General features: G+C 39.4%; 1 protein-coding gene across 1 annotated transcript; it reads right to left on the reverse strand.

Moving 5' to 3' along the window:
* Nucleotides 1–12,041: 12,041 nt before the first annotated feature.
* LOC102400666 (signal-regulatory protein beta-1) lies at nt 12,042–21,219 on the reverse strand. Its single transcript, XM_006041265.4, has 4 exons — nt 20,726–21,219; nt 13,547–13,873; nt 13,326–13,435; nt 12,042–12,730 (listed from the first exon to the last, which is right to left on the reverse strand). Exons 1-3 carry the CDS (start codon nt 21,102–21,104, stop codon nt 13,329–13,331), a joined length of 813 nt encoding a protein of 270 aa, XP_006041327.3. The 5' UTR covers nt 21,105–21,219; the 3' UTR covers nt 12,042–12,730; nt 13,326–13,328.
* Nucleotides 21,220–21,840: the final 621 nt, after the last annotated feature.

The following is a 21,840-nucleotide window of genomic DNA, read 5'->3' on the forward strand; positions in this document are numbered from 1 at the left end:
ATCGCAGCATGCCAGGCCTCCCTGTCCATCACCATCTCCCCAAGTTCACTCAGACTCACGTCCATCGAGTCGGTGATGCCATCCAGCCATTTCATCCTCTGTCGTCCCCTTCTCCTCCTGCCCCCAATCCCTCTCAGCATTAGAGTCTTTTCCAATGAGTCAACTCTTCGCATGAGGTGGCCAAAGTACTGGAGTTTCAGCTTTAGCATCATTCCTTCCAAAGAACACCCAGGGCTGATCTCCAAATAATGCCTAAGTGTGAGAAAACAAAAAGTTGCTATAGAAGCATGCCATATGACATGTGTGTGCATCCTCAGTCACTTCAGTGGTGTTAAACTCTCTGCGACCCTATGGACTGAGACTGGCTCCTCTGTCCATGGGGATTCTCTAGGCAAGAATACTGGAGTGGGTTGCCGTGCCCTCCTCCAGGGGATCTTCACAACCCAGGGATCGAACCCATATCTCTTATGTCACCTGCATTAGCAGGCAGATTCCTTACCACTAGCACCACCTGAGAAACCCATGCTATATGATATTTGGCACTAAAATCTAATAATCAGTTAAAAGAATTGAAAGTGGTTTTCTCTCAGAGGTGGAAACTGGCAGGAGGTTAGGGAGGCTCTTCCCTGGTGGCTCAGATGGTAAAGCATCTGTCTATAATGTGAGAGACCTGGGTTTGATCCCTGGGTTGGGAAGATTCCCTGGAGAAGGAAATGGAAACCCACTCCAGTACTCTTGCCTTGAAAATCCCATGGACAAAGGAACTTGGTGCAGGCTACTATCCATGGGGTCTCAAAGAGTCGGGCATGACTGAACGACTTCACTTTCTTTCTTTCACTTAGGGAGGCTCTAGTTCTCATATGGAGAACTTAGAAATGTTTGACACATAAAAAATTTGCATATGAATCATTATGAAAGATAAAACTAAGCTGGATGATTGGGTTAATGTTAACAGAGTTACACTATTTTTTTTTTTTTTTCATGCCTTTGCTGTTCGTCAGGCTGTATGAATCACAAGCTGGAATCAAGATTGCTGGGAGAAATATCAACAACTTCAGATATGCAGAAGATAGCACCCTAAGGGCAGAAAGAAAGAAACTAAAGAGCATCTTGATGAAGGTGAAAGAGGAAAGTGAAAAACCTGGCTTAAAACTCAGCATTCAGAAAACCAAGATAATGGCATCCCATCACATCACTTCATGGCAAATAGATGGGGAAAAAATGGAAGTAGTAACAGACTTTATTTTTAGGGGCTCCAAAATCACAGCAGACAGTGACCACAGCCATGAAACTTAAAGATGCTTGCTCCTTGGAAGAAAAGCTATGACAAACCTAGACAGTGTATTAAAAGTTCAGAGACATCACTTTACTGACAAAAGTCTTTCTAGTCAAAGCTATGGTTTTTCCTGTGGTTACATATGAATATGAGAGTTGGACCATAAAGAAGACTGAGCACTGAAGAATCGATGCTTTTGAACTGTGATGCTAGAGAAGACTTTCGAGAATTCCTTTGACTGCAAGGAGATCAAATCAGTCAATCCTAAAGGAAATCAACCCTGAATATTCATTGGAAGGACTGATGCTAAAGCTGAAGCTCCAGTCCTTTGGCCATCTGATGCAAAGAGCCAACACTGGGAAAGACAGAGGGCAGGAGGAAAAGTGGGCAACAGAGGATGAGATGGTTGGATGGCGTCAATGACTCAATGGATATGAGTTTGAGCCAACTGTGGGAGACAGTGAAGAACAGAGAATCCTGATGTGCTGCAGCCCATGGAGTCACAAATTGTTCGACATGACTCAGCAACTGAACAACAAGAACTCTTAGCAATGGTAAGAGTTTTGTAGCTTGCTGGAATAACATTTATGATATACGTCAATTACAATCATTAGACAAAACTACTGAAAGCAGTATTAGTAATATTTAAAGATACCATGAACAAGACTTTCTGGTCTTACATTTAACCCTCTTAAACCCATTATGAGTTTATTTTTGTGAATGGTGTTAGAAAGTATTATAGTTTTCATTCTTTTACACCTAGTTGACCAGTTTTCCCAGCACCACTTGTTGAAGAGACTGTCTTTTCTCCATTTTATATTTTTGCTGCCTTTGTCAAAGATAAGATGTCCATAGGTGGGTGGATTTATCTCTGGGCTTTCTATTTTGCTCCACTGATCTATATTTCTGTCTTTGTGACAATATCATACTGTCTTGATGACTGTAGTTTTGTAGTATAGTCTGAAGTCAGGCAGGTTGATTCCTCCAGTTCCATTCTTCTTTCTCAGGATTGCTTTGGCTATTCAGGGTCTTTTGTGTTTCCATACATATTGTGAAATTATTTGTTTTAGTTTCTGCGAAAAATATATTTGGTAGTTTGATAGGGATTGTACTCTTGCCTGGAAAATCCCATGGACAGAGGAGCCTGGTAGGCTGTGGTCCATGGGGTTGCTAAGAGTCAGACACGAATGAGCAACTTCACTTTCACTTTTCACTTTCATACACTGGAGAAGGAAGTGGCAACCCACTCCAGTGTTCTTGCCTGGAGATTCCCAGGGACGGGGGAGCCTGGTGGGCTGCCATCTATGGGGTCGCACAGAGTCAGACACGACTGAAGCGACTTAGCAGCAGCAGCAGCAGCAGCACTGAATCTATAGATTGTTTTGAGTAGTATACTCATTTTCACTATATTGATTCTTCCAATCCAAGAAAATGGTATATTTCTCCATCTATTTGTGCCATCTTTGATTTCTTTCGGGCTTCCCTTGTGGCTCAGACGGTAAAGCGTCTGCCTACAATGCGGCAGACCTGGGTTCGATCCCTGGGTCGGGAAGTTCCCCTGGAGAAGGCAGTGGCACCCCACTCCAGTATTCTTGCCTGGAAAATCCTTTCATCATGTTTTACAGTTCTGTATATACAGGTCTTTTGTTTCTTCATGTAAATTTGTTCCTAAGTATTTTATTGTTTTTGTTGCAATGATGAATGGGATTATTTCCTTAATTTCTCTGATTTCCAACTCTTAAAGAAAAACATGGGCCTCCCTGGTGGCTCAGAGGTTGAAGTGTCTGCCTCCAATTTAGGAGACCTGGGTTCAATCCCTGGGTCGGGAAGATCCCCTGGAGAAGGGAATGGTAACCCACTCCAGTATTCTTGCCTGGAGAATCCCATGGATGGAGAATCCTGGTAGGCTACGGTCCACGGGGTCGCAAAGAGTCAGACACGACTGAGCGACTTCACTTCACTTCACTTCAAAGGAAAACATAAAACACCCTCCAACATAAATCACAACAAGATCCTCTGTGATCCACCTCCCAGAGTAATGGAAATAAAAACAAAAATAAACAAATGGGATCTAATTAAACTTAAAAGCTTTTGCACAATGAAGGAAACTATAAGCAAGGTTAAACGAATGCCCTCAGAATGAGAGAAAATAACAGCAAATGAAACAACTGACAAAGAATTAACCTCCAAAATATTCATGCAGTTAAATACCAGAAAAATGAACAACACAACAAAAAGTGGGCAAAAGACCTAAACAGATATTTCATCAAAGAAGATATACAGATGGCTAATAAACACATGAAAAGATGCTCAACCTTGCTCATTATTAGAGAAATGCAAATAAAAACCATAATGAGGTATCATCTCACACCAGTCAGACTGGCCAACATCAAAAAGTCTACAAACAATAAATGCTAGACAGTGTGTGGAGAAAAGTAAACCCTCTTACACTGTTGGTGGGAATGCAAACTGGTACTGCCACTATGGAGAACAATGTGGAGGTTCTTTAAAAAACTAGGAATATAATAACTCCATCCCCAAATATCATTACACTGGGGATGAGGCTTCAACCTGTAAATCTGATGAAGGGCTAAAGCATGAGGGGTGGGGAGAGGACACAAACATTCAGTCCATGACAAGAAAGGAGGCAATACTTCAAAAAACAATTTTATACAGCTTGCCAAACAGGATTCCAGAAAGTTGATACCCACTTATATTCCTAACTAGTTTCTTTTTTAAAGATCTTTTTTATGTGGACCATTTAAAAAATCTTTATTAAATTTGTTACAATATTTTTTCTGTTTTATGTTTTGGTTTTCAGGCTCCCGAGGCATGGGGGATCTTAGCTCTCCAACCAGGGACCAAATTTGCATCCCCTTGCTCTGGAAGGGGAAGTCATAACCACTAGACCACCAGGAAAGTCCCTGTTGTTTGTTCTTTAAGTTCTTGCCCTGAATATCTCTTTTCATTGCAAAGCTCTATGTTGATTTTCATTATTTTCTTCACAAAATCATGAGCTGAGGAAAGTGACATGATATTAAAAGAGCAAATATGAAAACACATTTTTCTGTCTCCTACTTTTGGGTCTCTCTTGAAGCATGACAGGGAATCAGATTATTGGTAGGCTCTGTGTCCACAGCCCACCTTCCAGGTTTCCAGGGTCAGTTCTTGGTGATCCATTCAGGTTCCTGTGAATGCAGAGAACAAACCCAAAGCCTTTTCTCTTCCCTGTGGTTTCCCATGGAGCTCCCTCCCACAGGTCAAAACTGCAGTTCTTCCAAGTTACCACTAAGTGTCAGGCAAAGAATAGTCAATCGCACATGTTTCAATGACTTTTTTTTTTTTTCAGACTTGCAGCCTCAATGTTCAGTGAGAAAGCACTTTAAAAAGCACGCAGTGAGCTTTCTGATCCACTCCTCTTTCCATCCCGAGAAGAAAACAATAATCTGGTGCTTTTCTCTTGAAATTTTTTTTAAAAAAATCATTTTTTGGTTCACACACACACACACACACAAAACACCCTGGAAATAGAACTGCCATATGACCCAGCAAAATCCCACTGCTGGGTGTATACCCTGAGGAAACCAGAATTCTTGGGATCTATTTCACAGCAAGGTGATTATAGTTGATGGTATTGTACCTTGTACCTGAAAGTTGCTAAGAAGTGAAGTGAAAGTCACTCAGTCGTGTCCGACTCTTTGTGACTCCATGGACTATAGTCCATGGAATTCTCCAGGCCAGAATACTGGAGTAGCTAGCTTTTCCCTTCTCCAGGGGATCTTCTTGAAACAGGAATCAAATAGGGTCCCCTGCATTGCAGGCAGATTCTTTACCAACTGAGCTATCAGGGAAGCTATCAGGGAAGTTGCTAAGAGGATAGAGGATAGATCAAATGTTCTGACCAGAAAAAGAAATGGTAATTATGCGACATGATGGAGATGTCAGCTAACACTAAAATGGTAATAATTTTGAAAAATATAAATGTGTCAAATCAACATATTGTATATCTTAAATTTATACAGTGTTATATGCCAATTATATTTCAGTAAAGCTGGAAAAATAAAAAAAGAAAGAGACACATGTACCCCAATGTTCATTGCAGCACTATTTACAATAGCTGGGACATGGACATAAGTAACCTAAATGTCCATTGGCAGATGAATGGATAGGAAGTTGTGGTACCTATACACACTGGAATACTACTCTGCTATAAAAGGGATGCATTTGAGTCAGTTCTAATGAGGTGGATGAATCTGGAGTCTATTATACAGAGTGAAGTAGTCAGAAAGAAAAAGACAAACACTGTATATTAATGCATATATATGGAATTTAGAAAGATGGTGCCAACGATCCTACATGCAGGGCAGCAAAGGAGACACAGATGTAAAGAATAGACTTTTGGACTTAGTGAGAGAAGGCGAGGGTGGGATGATTTGAGAGAATAGCATTGAAACATGTGTATTACCATATGTAAAATAGATGACCAATGCAAGTTCAATGCATGAAGCAGGGCACTCAAAGCCGGTGCTCTGGCACAACCTAAAGGGATAAGGTGGGGAGGAGGTGGGAGGGTGGCTCAGATTGGGGGGACGCATGTATACCTATGGCTGATTCATGTTGATATATAGCAAAAACCATCACAATTTTGTAAAGTAATTATTCTCCAATTAAAATTAAATAAATAAAAATTTTGAAAAAAATATATTATGCAATGAAAAAAGTCAATGGGTCAATAAAGAAATCAAAGAGGAAATTGAAAAATTTCATGAGACAAATGAAAACAAAAATGCAATTTTTCAAAATCTATGGATTGTAGCTAAAATAGTTTGAAGAGGGAAGTTTATAGTGATACAGGCCTACATCAAGAAACAAGAAAAACCTCAAATAAACAACCTCACCTACCATTTAAAGGAATTAGAAAAAGGAGAACAAAGGCAAAATTCAGCAGGATGAAAAAAGTAATAAAGATCAGAGAGAATATAAAGAAAATAGAGACAGAAAACAATAGAAAAGATAAATGAAAACTACAGTTGATTTTTTGAAAAGACTAACGAAATTGATAAACCTTGAGCCAGGCTTAAAAGTATAAAAGATAACAACCGAAATAAACAAAATAAGAAATGATGAAAAAGATTTTCAAAACACCTAAAGCCTGATAAATTCATGTAAATCTTTTATTTTAATACTATTTGTAATAAAAACAAAAGGAAAAAAACTTAAAGGAGCAGAAAAAAGAAAGAAATGATGAAAGAGAAATAATAACTGATATCACAGAGATACAAAATATCATGGTGCTGGGGACAACCACGGGAGATCCCACCCATGACAAAGGTCATGCGGAGAAGACCTGACAGGCTAAGGTGGATCAGGACTCGAGGGATTCCCTGGACCTGCTCGAGCATCTACCCCAATACCAAAATCTGTCTGTTGTTTATTACATTATACCTTTCACCAACTCTTCTGACATTTACAGGGGGCTATCCCTGACCACCTTTCTCTGAAGAAAATCAACTTAGGGCTCTAGTTAATGAGTCTCCTGGGCTTTAAAGGAGCATTTTTACTTTAACCCCTCCGTTGCTATTTTAGCTTGCTTGGCAGGTTTATCCATACTCTTGCAACTAACGTACATAATTGCTCACAACTCCCCAACCATGAAAGGCACGGGAAGCCTAAGCATTCTAAAAGTCCTAATGAGCATAGAGCCCTTTGAGGGAAGAAAAATTATTAGAATAGTACTGGTAAAGGGCTTCATTATTAGGCCAATGCTTGCTGCCAAGTTCCCATATCCCTTATCTATTGTGCACCTTGGAGTGCATTAGTTAATGTAGTTGGAATGTAAGAAAAACAAGTAATAGCCTTGGTATTAACCACATCAGACCTTTGAGCTAATAAGTTCTTTCTTTGTTGTGACCCACTGCACCTTTGCTCCATGAGAATGTAACTTTATTTAGTACTTTCTGAGGCTGGGAGAAATAAAGAAAAAACACTTTAAGGGAAAACAAGTTTTCTGGCTGATCAACCTTTATCAGAAAAGAGTCATGAAATGTTAACAGGCCACAGGGCCAGACATAACATAAGACCTTTGTTTATGAAAAGGTGTACAGAAAATGTCCTGGTTTCGATAAGGGTAAAATTGATGGAATGTTGAGCTGACTCTGTATCTTTTACTTTGAGAAATGTGTAACTCAGAGTATAAAAGTTCCTTTTGAAAATAGAGCTGAGGATCCCACTTCACCAGAGCTCTGGTCTCTATGTCTTTCTTTCTCTTTCTTTCTCTCTCTCTTCTTTTTTCAGACTGACTCCTTGGAGCACAGATGCTCTGTGAGTTCACTTTTTTGCCCAGGCTTCTAAGACCCAATTGGGAAGGCGCCCTGTGTCTTCACCCAGGGGAGAAGGCGCCCTGCATCTTCACCCCACCGAGAGGGCGCCTGTGGCCTCCGTGAACAGAGCAAGTCCCATGCCAGGGGCTTTATTGGCTTTCTGTGTAAACCAAGGAACATCAGCTTCTTTCTCTCTCCCTTATTCTTTCTCTTTATTTTTATTTTCATTTTGACCCCAGACCACCAGGTCCCAATCCATTATAAGACCCGTGTCATCTCTATCACCAACGCCATCCTTCCCGAGGGTACCCCTGGATCCTGCTCGGGCTGGACCCCGGCATCATGGTAATATTATGAACAGTTATATGCCAACAAATTAGACAATCTAGAAGAAAGTGACAAATTTCTAGAGGCATACAACCTTCCAAGACTGAATCAGGAAGAAATAGATAATCTGAGCACTGATCATGGGTAGTGAAATTGGCTTTGTAATTTTAAAACTCACAGCATACCTAAAGTCCAAGACCAGATGGCTTCACGTGGGATTTCCATCAAAAATATAAAGAAGAGCTAATGCTATCCTTCTCAAACTATTCCAAAGATTAAAGAGGATGGAATACTTTTAAATTCATTCTATGTGGCACAATACCCTTGACAGCAAAACGCAACAAACACAGTACATAAAAGAAAATTACAGTCCCACATCCATGATAAATATAGAGACAAAAATATTCAACAAAATATTAGCAAATGATTCAACAATATATTAGAAAGATCATATACCATGATCAAGTGGTATTTATGCCAGGGATATGAGGATAGCTTAATATTCACAAGTCTATCAATGCAATATACCACATAAAAAAAAGGATAAAAATCCCATGATCATCTCAACAGAAGAGAAAAAGCCTTTGACAAAATTTAACATCCATTTATGATAAAAGCTCTTATCAAAGTTGGCATAGAGGTAATACATCTCAACAAAATAAACGCCATTTATGACAAACCCACAGCTAACATCATACTCAATGGTGAAAAGCTGAAAGTCTTCCCACTAAATTCAGGAACAAGACAAGGATTCCCATTCTTACCAGTTCTATTTAACATAATATTGGAAGTCCTAGCCACAGCAATTGGAGAAGAAAAAGAAATAAAAGGCATTAAAATGAGAAGGAAAGAAAGAAAAATTGTCATTATTTTCAAATGACATAATACTATATAGACAAAACCCTAAAGACTCCACAAAGAAACTATTAGAACTAAAAAAGGTACCAGTAAAGTTTCAGGATACAAGATTAACATGCAGAAATATTTTTGCTTTTCTAGACACCAACAATGAACTATCAGAAAGAGAAAAGAAGAAAACAATCTCATTTAAAATATCATCAAAAAGAATGTAATACCTAGGAATAAACTTATACAAGGAGATGAAAGATCTTCACTCTGAAATCTATAAAACACTGAGGAAGGAAATTGAAGATGATGCAAAGAAATGGAAAGATATCCCATGTTCTTATATTATAAGAATTAATATTGTTAAAATGTCCATACTACCCAATACAATCTACAGATTTAATGCAATCCTTATCAAAATATCTATGACATTTTTCACAGACATAGAAAAATTGTCCTAAAATTTATATGGAACCAAATAGATCCTGAATTTCCAAAGCAATCTTGAGAAAAAAGAACAAAGCTGGAGGTATCATGCTTTTCCTCTTCAGACTATATTACAAATTGACAATAAGCAAAGCAGCGTGGTAATGGCATAAAACAAATGCATAGATCAATGAAATGGAATAGAGAGACTAGAGATAAAACTACGCACTGTGGTCAAGTAATCTATGACAAAGAATGCAAGAATACACAGTAGAGAAAAGACAGTCTCTTCAATAGATGGTACTGGGAAAATTGGATAGCTACATATGAAAGAATGAAATTAGAACATTCCTTCATACCACATACACAAATAAACTCAAAATGGATTAAAGAACTAAATGTAAAATCTGAAATAATAAAATTCCTAGAGGAGAATATAGTACTCTCTTTGACATAAATTGAAGCAATATCTTATGGATCTGTATCCTTAAGGAAAAGAAACAAAAGCAAAAATTAAAAAAAATTGAGTCCTAAATAAAATTAAAAGCTTTTTCACAGCAAAGGAAATTATTGACAAAACAAAAGGATAACCTAAAATGGAGCAAAATATTTGCAAATAATAAGACCAATAGGAGTTTTTAATCTGTATTTAATACGTAGTTAATATCCAAAATATGGGCTTCCCTGGTGGCTCAGCTGGTAAAGAATCCACCTGCAATGCCAGAGACCTGGGTTCGATTCCTAGGTTGGAAAGATCCCCTGGAGAAGGGAAAGGCTACCCATTCCAGTGTTCTGGTCTGGAGAATCCCATCGATAGAGGAGCCTGGCAGGCTACAGTCCATGGGTTGCAAAAAGTAGGACATGACTGAGTGACGAACATATGCACAGTATCCAAAATATGAGATCATACAGCTCAATATAAAAAAACAAACAACCTAATTAAAAGATGGACAGAAAATCCGAGCAGACATTTTTCCAAAGAAGACATACAGATGGCCAACAGGTACATGAAAAGATGCTCAACTTTGCTAATCACCAGAGAGAAATGCAAATTAAAACTGCAAATGCCTACTTATACCTGTCAAAATATCCATCACCAAAAATTCTACAAATAACAAATGCTGGTGAGGATGTGGAGAAAAGGGAATCATAATACACTCTTGGTAGGATTGTAAATTGATGCAGCCATTATGAAAACCAGTATGAAGATTCCTCAAAAAAATAAAAATAGAACTACAATATAACCCAACACTTCCATTCTATCTAAATGGAAAAAAAAATACTAATTGGGAAAGATACATGCACCCCCAATGTTCATAGCAGCATTGTTTATAAAATCTGATATATGGAAGTAACTTATCAACAGATGAATGGATAAGAAAGATGTGGTATATATGCACATATATATATATATACATATATATATGTATATATATGTATGGAATAGAATATATGCACTATACATATATGTGGAATATTCCTGGAATGGAATATTACTGAGCCATTTAAAAAAAAATTGAAATTCTGCCATTTGCAACAATGTGAGTGGACCTGCAGGGTATTGTGCTTAGTGAAGTAAGTCAGACAGAGAAGGACAAATACTCATACATGGAGTCTAAAAAATAAAACAAATGAATGTATATGACATAACAGAAACAGACTCACAGATATAGAGAACAAATAGTAATTACAAGTGGGGAGGGGAAAGGGGATGAAGAGTTGCGAACTACTATGTAAACGATTAAAAAGTAAGAAGGATATATTGCACGGCATGAGAAAATATAGCCATTTTTGTAATTTTAAATGGAGTATAAGCTACAAAAATCTTGAATCATATGTTGTACACTTAAAACTAACATAATATTTTAAATCAAGTATACTTCAATCTCTAAAAAGCAGAAAATAAAGTAAAAGAAAATGTGTTTGGGCCAAAAATAGCCATGACAGTTTTGAATAACAAGAAAAGGTGGGAAGGGACTTCCCTGGTGGTCCACTGGTTAAGAACCTGCTTGCAATATAGGGGATGTAGGTTCAATCCCTGGTCAGAGAACTAAGATCCCATATGCCAGAGGGCAACTAAGGTCAGATGCCACAACTACTGAGCCTGCCCACTCTGGAGCCCATGCCTCACAAGCAGAGAAAGCCTACATGCCGCAGTGAAGACCCCACGTACCACAGCTAAGACCCAGTGCAGCCAAAGAAAGAAAGAAAGAAAGGAAAGGGAAGGAGGGAAGATGTGCCCAGCCAAGGCATTAAAGCTTATGAAGCTATTCTAAGATAAGGTAGTTTGGTCAGAGAAATAGACAAGTAGCACAATGGAACAAAATAAAATCAGTAAAAGAACCAGAAATTTACGGGAACTTGATATATGGAAAAGGGGCAGTGCAGATCAAAAATATATATATATATAAGATCCCAATAATATCCCCACCTGTAATACACACACACACACACACACACACACAAAATGAGATCAAAGGCACACACACACAAAATGAGATCAAAGGCATAAATAGAGCAAAACTTGATCAAGATTTGAAAATCTTTTTTTTAATGTATAACAAAAAGCTTCAAATGATACCAACAGTCCACTTTATGGACACACCAGACTAAGAGGAACTCTCCCATATGTGCCCAAGAAACAAAGACAAAAATTTTTGTGCAAAATTCTACTAGCAAGACATTACATAAATATTTAATATCCATCACAAGGAAAATCAATACATTGTGGCATACTGTCACAGTAGAACTTATACAGCAGTGGTAATTAATAAAATTAAGCTACATAAATGAACATATAAATTCATTTATGAATTTATGAATAAAGAAAAAAAACTTGTTGAGTATAAAAAATAAAATTTCCATCAGGCTCTATACAGTATAATAACATTTATATAAAAGTTAAAACATGCAAGTAATGTTATATATTGCTTAAGGATTTATACATATGTTGTAGAAGTATAAAATCATGATTGAGATTATGAATACCAAATCTAGTACAGTAATTTTCAAAGGAACAACAGATCGCAATAGCCAAATGTTAACAGTCTGCAAACATAGCATGGTAGGTAGTTACGTGGATATTTTTATCTTATAAATTTCAGAATGGAAAAATCTTATTCAACTTAGTGATTTAAAATACTTGTGTGTTAAAATGAAATCACACTTGCAAAAGCTCTGGATAAAAGTAAAAAGTGCTCTGAAAATTAAGTGTTCATGAGCAGGGGCACAATGGAAACCTGTTTTCTTGATCTACTTGATTCTCTTTGGGGTGGAGGCAGGGCCAATTTGAAGCTCAGTGCATCAGGGTCCAGACATTCTGGATCAACATGACCAATGTCCATCCTTGACTCAGTTCCAAAGGTCAGAGAGAAGGCACATAGGAAGGTGTGTGGAAGGGAGTGTGTTCATGTTGGAGGTGGGGAAAGCAGAGTGAAGGGTGGGAAATCTTGAGTCATCCCCAGTCTTTATAGCTTCTTTCCACTTGAGCCCCTTGCACAGGGAGGGAGGCAGTGTATCACAGAGTATGCAGGACCTGTAGGGAAAAACACTCATTCATTGTTTCCACAAGTGTTTTTGAGCACATACTGTATGGGAGGCACTTTGTTTGGCCTGGGTTCATGGTGCTGACCAGAAATGAAGCCCCAAATACCTCTTTCTGAGTTCTGAAGTCTCTCCCATCCCACATCCATCTGTATTATTACATAGCACATCCAAGTCCCCAAGATAGGTTCCATAAGTTGATTTTAGTAATACTTTCCTTATTCATTCTAAGGGTACACCATGTGATAATTGAATATACAACAGTCTATGGAAGGGCTCTTTGGAGTTTGGGTCTCAAAACTTTTTTGACTGTGGATCCTCACCTCCAGAGTCCTACATACCTTGGACTCTGACCTGCCGGGTCCCAACTAACTTAATTGTAAAAACTTCAAATTCCCAGGCACAAAATAATGAGAGTTGGAAGCTTCTGAAATTCCAAGACACATTTGGAGAAAATAAGTCTGTTCCCATCTCTCCCTTGAAGCTGGATTGCCATAAGATGTTTGAGCTTGCCCTGACTCCTCTTGCCACCCCAGGAAGGTGGCTCTGATCTCCTTCCCTAAAGAATAAAACTGCCACCACCTCACCTGTTACAGGTTCCACCACCTGTGGAAATAGGTGGCTATGAAGCTGATCACCAGCACCACTTTGAAGCCCAGGAGGAAAGCCATCAAGATAAAGGCAGGCATCTCTGGACCTAAGTGACAAGGGGCAGAGGAGATATCAAACAGGATTCTGTGAGTTAATACCTCATTCCACGTGGAGACAGAGGTCACCCAGTTGCTCACAGGTGTAGGGGTAAGCTTACCTGCGCTCCCAAGGAATTTGTATGTGTCCTGCACTGCTGTGGACAGTATGAGGCTGGCCTGGATGGGAGGCTGGGTCTCATGCTGCACTTTACACGTAAGTACACGTTCAGACTCCCACACTGAGGCATTCACCAAATGCAAGCTTTCCAAGGTGTAGGTACCATCACTATTCTGCTTGGATGAGGGTTGCACAGCTCCCTTGAGTGTATGGCAGTTCTCCAACCAGCTGAGATGCACATTCTGTGGATGGAATCTCTGCACATGGCAGATAACTGTCACCATGTCCAAGGAGTGTGAAGACTGGGACACAGTCACTGTAGGGGGGACTGTCACAGCCCAAAGAAAGCAGACAATTACTATAGGAAGTTCACCATGGGAACTGGCAAGCTCCCTAAAGATAGAGGTCCTCTGCCCAGGGCCTACCATAGAGGAGTTAGGTATTGGTTAACAAATGCATGCATAAGTAAGTGCATGAGTGAATGCATGCTTGGACGGAAGCATGGAATGATGAATCCATCTTAATCTTTCCTTTCTTTTCCACTGTGGACATTCAATAGGAAAAGGTGAACCTGAATTTCATTTAAGAACCTATGAATCAGTTGACTTACTCTATGACTTGATGAAGATTCCTAGCCTCTAATCTTCATGACTGCAGGACACTAATATTTGACACAGAAAGGAGCTTACTTTTGGAGAAGTTAAGTATTTACCCAAGGTCACAAGTGGCAAAGCAGGGGTTCCACTAGAGACAGTATGTTCTAACATTCGCTATGCTGACACCCAAACTATAAGGCTATAATCATTTATGATTGCAGGCTCCTGGGAATTATGACCTAACAACTTCTAGAATTTTTTCAACCAGACTTTTCAGCTGTGAAGAAAATGTATGCATACTAAAGAAAATTGGAGAAATTTTAAAATGCTAAAAAAGACATTAAGGGTTTCAGTAGAATTCATAGGAATACACAGCACTAAATTAAAGTAAGGGATGTGAGAATCAGATTCTGGTCCCTGCACTGACACCATTGCCAAATGCAAGACCTTGTGCCTGTCACCTCTTTGTTTCCCATACTCTTATTCGAAATTGTCTAAGCTTGAGGGGTCTAGTTATACAGACTTTGGCTCTTGGTCTAGGGTAGAGAAAATGACTCCTCATGTAGTACAATTTGAAAGAACTAAGAGTATGTTTGTTCCCCCAATATTATTTCTTTTATACTCTATTCACCTCGACCTATATGCTTGCATCTATGATGTTGCTCATAGGTGGGACAGCCAAGCAAGATACCATCCCCAGAATGTCCCTGTCACTATCCCTAGAATGTCCCTATCTCTTGTCAATCTTTCCCCTTCAGCCCATGGGCAGGGATTCCTACCAAGCAAAGAACAAAATCCAGAGAAGGGATTGTGATGGCTTGGTAACTAGGCAGTGCCTGTGGAGGACAGGCCAGAACAAGGTACCACCAAGCAAGTGTCATGGGTCTGACAAGGACCAATAAGAGCATGGAGGGTCTCAGATAGACCATTCTAGCCACCAGTGAGTTCTCTGGGCTGCAAGATATTCAGGACAATGTCAGGAGGACAGAGACCAAAACCCAGCTGATGATATTTGCTCCCATGTGCTGAGAACAGAGCTTGAGTCACTGTGCATATGCTGTTTATTCTTCACAACCAAATGGTATAAACACAAAGTGCTACTTGGTATCAGAGAAGACAACAAAAAGCCAATAGAAGGACCCTACACAACTCAGGCCTCCATTTCAATGAAATTGTCAAAAAGGAATTGATTCAAACTTGAACATGAACAACATTTCAATTATACAAGTAATTTTATTTAATTTACCTTTTAATTAAACATAGAATATAATGACAACTGGGCTTCCCCAGTGGCTCAATGATAAAGAATCTGCCTGCAATGCAGGAGACAGAGGTTCAGTCCCTGGGTTGGGAAGATCCCCTGGAGGAGGGCATGGCAACCCACTCCAGTATTCTTGCCTGGAGAATTCTATGGACAGAGGAGCCCGGCAAGTTGCAGTCCGTGGAGTCACAAAGAGTTGGACACAATGGAAGCGACTGAGCACAGCAGCATATAATGACAACTATGCACCAACTTTTAGAAGAAACAAGTGTTGGGAGTGTAAGGAAGTTGGCGTAATGTTTTCCTAAAAAACGTATGCCAATACCATCAAACCCTACATTTCAAATTTCACACTCACGGCCTAAAAGTTAATTTTTAAAAATTATTTGAAATCATTTGACTATTCTGTCAATTTTAAGGGGCACGCATTTTTAAATCAAAATGTTATCTTTCAAAGTGCCCACAGAATCATTAGGATCATAGAAATTTTCCTTCTTCTTTCATCTTTTAAGGCCAGAAAATTCACCTGAGACCCCAGCAGTTCTAACACATCATTTACATCAATTACTTGAAATACACTTTGCCAAATCTCTGATTTCACTTAGCAACAGTGAATTAGGGTTCTAATTGCATGGTGTGGTCTGATGCTTGCCATACTTCAGTCAAGGAAAGACCCTCCTCCTAAAGCAGAGGGTTTCTGGGCTCCACACCACCTCTTGTAGCCACCTGACCTCAGCCCAGTGGTGCTGGGTGGTGCCACATTCTATTTCAGATTCCTGAAGCTCTTCCTCAATGCTCTGCATCTGAATTTCTCCACAACCATGAAATGCCATCCAGCAGCCCCTGAAGGCACATTCCAGCCTCCCTCCTCTATGGACACTCCTGAGGAATAGTCTATAGAGTTTCTCAGAGGGATCCCAGTGGCAGTGAGCCTCAGTCATCCACAGGGGCCCCCAGGTCAATAACTCACCTTTTCTGGGGTGTCCCTTCTTCCTTGTGTCACTCACTCCATCTCTTATCCCAGTCTCACTGAATCATCTCCTAACCACCTGTACCTAACACCTCATTTCAGGCTTTGCCTCCAAGGAAATCCAGACAACAACACAAAATTATTTCTGTAGTTGCAAGCCCAACCTGATGCAGGCAGTGATGAGCAGTGAGGATTTAAAGAGGAGGTTAATCTATATTTCTATCTCCTCACTTTCAGTCTGCGTGTGTCCCAAGGTCTGAAGTGGGTCTCTTGCATACAGCATATATATGGATCTTCTTTTTTATCCATTCAGTCAGTCTGTGTCTTTTAGTTGGAGCATTTAATCCATTTACATTTAAAGTAATTATTAATATATATGTTCCTATTAGCATTTTCTTAATTGTTTTAGGTTTGTTTTTATAGGTCTTTTTCTTCTCTTGTGTTCCTGGCTAGAGAAGTTCCTTTAGCATTTGTTGTAAATCTGGTTTGGTGGTGCTGCACTCTCTTAACTTTTGCTTGTCTGAAAAGCTTTTGATTTCTCCACTGAAGCTGAATGAGACCCTTGCTGTGTAGAGTAATCTTGGCTGTAGGTTTTTCTCTGTCATTACTTTAAATATATCCTGCCACTTCCTTCTGGCCTGCAGAGTTTCTGCAGAAAGATCAGCTGTTAACTTTATGGGGATTCTCCTGTATGCTTCTTGTTGCTTTTTCCTTGCCGCTTTTAATATTTTTTTCTGTGTTTAATTTTTGTTAGTTTGATTAATATAATTTATAAATAATCAATTTATGGTGAATATTCTTATTATCTATTTGCTTCTCTATACAATTGTTCTAACTCCAGGGAATTATATAAAAATTTTCAGATAAGGGGGAGTCCCTGCAGTATCATTTTCCTATTTTACAGTCAGCGATCCCAACACTCAGAGAACTTAAACAACCAGCAGGAGGTCCCACAGCTGGTGAATAGTGGAGTCCGAAAAGCCTGAATTCACATCCAAGTTCTCTCACTCAGCAGCTTCATATCCTCAGGCAACCTTTACTTGTTACAAACTCAGTTTCCTTCTATAAAACCATGAATGGGATAAGCAGTACAGGGTGGTTGTACACATTAAATAAGTCAATCCACACAAGTGTGTATATTGACAATGTCATTAATATCAATATTTTATCCATGTAAAATGATGTATTTTATTCCACAAGAATAGCATAAAATGAGGAAAATATTTTGTAAACTTTAAAGTCCTATAAATATTTAAGAAATTAATTTTACTGTTGTGCATGCAAACTTAGACATCTCACTTACCTCCTCTGGGCTTTAGAATTGTTGCAAATAATGAGATGATCACTAAGCTCCTATTAGGCATGATATGAAGAATTTCAAATCATGTTATTTGCAGACCAGTCAAGGCCTGATCACAGAGAAGGCAATGGCAACCCACTCCAGTATTCTTTTCTGGAAAATCCCATGGAGGGAGGCTGCAGTCCATGGGGTCACTAAGAGTCGGACACGACTGAGCGACTTCACTTTAACTTTTCACTTTCATGCATTGGAGAAGGAAATGGCAACCCACTCCAGTGTTCTTGCCTGGAGAATCCCAGGGACGGGGAGCCTTGTGGGCTGCTGTATATGGGGTCGCACAGAGTCGGACACGACTGAAGTGACTTAGCAACAGCAGCAGCAGCAGCAGCAGCAGTGAGGCTTGATCCAGGCCAAGAAAATCAAAATTAACCTTCTCTAAAAAATACAGATGAAAATTGGAAGTTTTGGCCACAGCAATCATAGCAGAAAAAGAAATAAAAGGTATCCAAATTGGAAAAGAAGAAGTAAAACTTTCACTGTTTGCAGATGACATCATCCTCTACATAGAAAACCCTAAAGACTCCACCAGAAAATTACTAGAGCTAATCAATGAATATAGTAAAGTTGCAGGATATAAAATCAACACACAGAAATCCCTTGCATTCCTATACACTAATAATGAGAAAACAGAAAGAGAAATTAAGGAAACAATTTCATTCACCATTGCAATGAAAAGAATAAAATACTTAGGAATATGTCTATCTAAAGAAACAAAAGACCTATATATAGAAAACTGTAAAACACTGGTGAAAGAAATCAGAGGACACTAATAGATGGAGAAATATACTGTGTTCATGGATCAGAAGAATCAATATAGTGAAAATGAGTATACAACCCAAAGCAATCCCTATCAAGCTACCAATGGTATTTTTCACAGAGATAGAACAAATAATTTCACAATTTGTATGGAAATATAAAAAAACCTTGAATAGCCAAAGCAATCTTGAGAAAGAAGAATGGAACTGGAGGAATCAACCTGCCTGACTTCAGGCTCTACTACAAAGCCACAGTCATCAAGACAGTATGGTACTGGCACAAAGACAGAAATATAGATCAATGGAACAAATTGAAAGCCCAGAGATAAGTCCACGCACCTATGGACACCTTATCTTTGACAAAGGAGGCAAGAATATACAATGGAGAAAAGACAATCTCTTTAACAAATGGTGCTGGAGAAACTGGCCAACCACTTGTAAAAGAATGAAACTAGAACACTTTCTAACACCATACACAAAAATAAAATGGATTAAAGATCTAAGCATAAGACCAAAAACTATAAAACTCCTAGAGGAGAACATAGGCAAAACACTCCCCGACATAAATCACAGCAGGATCCTCTATGACCCACCTCCCAGAATATTGGAAATAAAAGCAAAGATAAACAAATGGGACCTAATTAAAGTTAAAAGCTTCTGCACAACAAAGGAAACTATAAGCAAGGTGAAAAGACAGCCTTCAGAATGGGAGAAAATAATAGCAAATGAAGCAACTGACAAAGAATTAATCTCAAAAATATACAAGCAACTCCTGCAGCTCAATTCCAGAAAAATAAATGACCCAATCAAAAAATGGGCCAAAGAACTAAACAGACACTTCTCCAAAGAAGACTTACAGATGGCTAACAAACACATGAAAAGATGCTCAACATTATTCATTATCAGAGAAATGTAAATCAAAACCACAATGAGGTACCATTTCATGCCAGTCAGAATGGATGCTATCCAAAAGTCTACAAGCAATAAATGCTGGAGAGGGTGTGTGGAAAAGGGAACCCACTTACACTGTTGGTGGGAATGCAAACTAGTACAGCCACTATGGAGAACAGTGTGGAGATTCCTTAAAAAACTGGAATAGAACTGCCATATGACCTAGCAATCCCACTGCTAGGCATACACACTGAGGAAACCAGAATTGAAAGAGACACGTGTACCCCAATGTTTATCGCAGCACTGTTTATAATAGCCAAGACATGGAAGCAACCTAGAGGTCCATCAGCAGATGAATGGATAAGAAAGCAGTGGTACATATACACAATGGAGTATTACTCAGCCATTAAAAAGAATACATTTGAATCAGTTCTAATGAGGTGGATGAAACTGGAGCCTATTATACAGAGTGCAGTAAGCCAGAAAGAAAAATACCAACACAGTATACTAATGCCTATATATGGAATTTAGAAAGATGGTAATGATAATCCTGTATGCAAGACAGCCAAAGAGACACAGATGTATAGAACAGTCTTTTGGACTCTGTGGGAGAGGGCAAGGGTGAGATGATTAGGGCGAATGGCATTGAAACATGTATAATATCATATATGAAATGAATCGCCAGTCCAGGTTCAACACATGATACTGGTTGTTTGGGGCTGGTGCACTGGGATGACCCAGAGGGGTGGTATGGGGAGGGACGTGGGAGGGGGGTTCAGGATGGGGAACATGTGTATACCCGTCACAGATTCATGTTGATGTATGGCAAAACCAATACAATAGTGTAAAGTAATTAGCCTTCAATTAAAATACATAAATTTATATCAAAAAATGTGAATGGTCTAAAAAAACAAAGAAAATTAGGCACTTCCCTACATATGAGTAAAGATAAAAACAGTCATCATTCTACCTAAAATTTAGAAGTTCACAAAGGCCTTTAAATTCTCTTCATATAAAAATTATAAATTTATATATAAATAAAATTAATATATATTAATTAATATAATAAAATTCAATTCCCAGAAGATATTTTGTCTCCATTTTACAGCTGAATAAACTGAGTTCTGAGAGGTGATATGAATAGTAGATGTGAATAATAACAATTGCCACTTCTCTGTGATTGATACGAGCAAGAGATGTGTTAATTACTTTACCCGTTTCATTATGCTGAATTCTTGCCACAACAAAGTGAGGGGATGTCCCATGTATCAGTCAAGGAAACCAAGACTCAGAAAACTTCCAGCCCGACTTGGCACTAAGCCATCTGGACAAAGAGAACATCCTTACCACGGAGGTACTGCTCCAGTCTGATGGTTTTCTGGGAAACCAGTATGGACATGTGCTTGACTTGGCAGTGGACAAGGGAATGCACATCGTCAGCCTGCAGAAGGATGACCACACTGCTGGTCACATTGTAGGTGTCTCCACGAGGGTGGACGCTGGTCTGGGACTTTAACAGCTGGTGGGAATTTTTAAGCCAGGTCACAGTAACCTGATCCGTGGAGAATCCAGAGGACGTGAAGGTCAGTTGGATGTTTGTGCCTGGCTCAGAGCGCTGAAAGGGGCCTTGCAGGGCAGAAGAGTAGCTGCTCATGCCTGTAGAGGAGACCCAGCCTGTGAGAAGATACAGAGGAGCCCAAACCCAGTACAAACAAACCCTCAGCATCTCCACTGACAAGCCTCACCGTCTCGTCTTCCACAGTGTTTGTAGGTTGCATTCTGACAGGAGTTCAACTATGAAGCTGATATCAGAGGCCAGACAAAATGAAGTTACAGGGACAACAGCAGTTTGCAAAGAGATCTGACTCCCACCCATACCTCACAACTCTGCTTGCTGACTCTGAGACCTAACCCTAGTTCTCACTGCAAACCTAGGAGGAGGGAGCTGCTCCTATTCTCATTTTGCTGATGAAGACACTGAGGTCCAGAGCCTAAGTACCTTGTCTAAGTTCCAAAACTGGCCAGTAGAGCCAGGGTTCTTAGCCAGAAAGTAAGGACTCAGGGTCTGTGCTCAGTGGCCAGACTCAGCTCTTCTCTCAGTCCTGGGACAGGGAAGGGTGTATCACTTTTCTCAGGATAGGTCATATGAAGGCAGGCAGCACGGAAAATTTAATGGACATGAACTTGGGCAAATTCCGGGGAATGGTGAGGGACAGGGAGGCCTGGTGGCTGCAGTTCATGGGGTTGCAAGAGTTGGACACAACTTGGTGACTGAACAACAATAACAACAACAGCACAGAGAAGGGGTAGGAGAATAGGCTTTGGGGTCACACTCAGCCCAAGTTTGCATTCCCAGTCCTTCCACTGCATGACTACTTAACTCAGTTTCCTCATCTGTGACATGGGGATGATTCTTAATGCCCAGTGTTAGTTTAAAAATAATATACAATAACTAGTAAAGC

Source organism: Bubalus bubalis, chromosome 14 (genome assembly GCF_019923935.1).
Source record: "Bubalus bubalis isolate 160015118507 breed Murrah chromosome 14, NDDB_SH_1, whole genome shotgun sequence".
Lineage (NCBI taxonomy): Eukaryota > Metazoa > Chordata > Mammalia > Artiodactyla > Bovidae > Bubalus > Bubalus bubalis.

Bases quoted from the DNA above. Each gene is read 5' to 3' on its own strand.
- LOC102400666 (XM_006041265.4), bottom strand. From the start codon at position 21,104: ATGCTGAGGGTTTGTTTGTACTGGGTTTGGGCTCCTCTGTATCTTCTC. The intron at 13,874-20,725 runs GTAAGGATGTTC...GGGCTGTGACAG, and splicing joins ACTGGAGCAGTACCTCCGTG to TCCCCCCTACAGTGACTGTG. The intron at 13,436-13,546 runs GTAAGCTTACCC...CTTGTCACTTAG, and splicing joins CAAATTCCTTGGGAGCGCAG to GTCCAGAGATGCCTGCCTTT.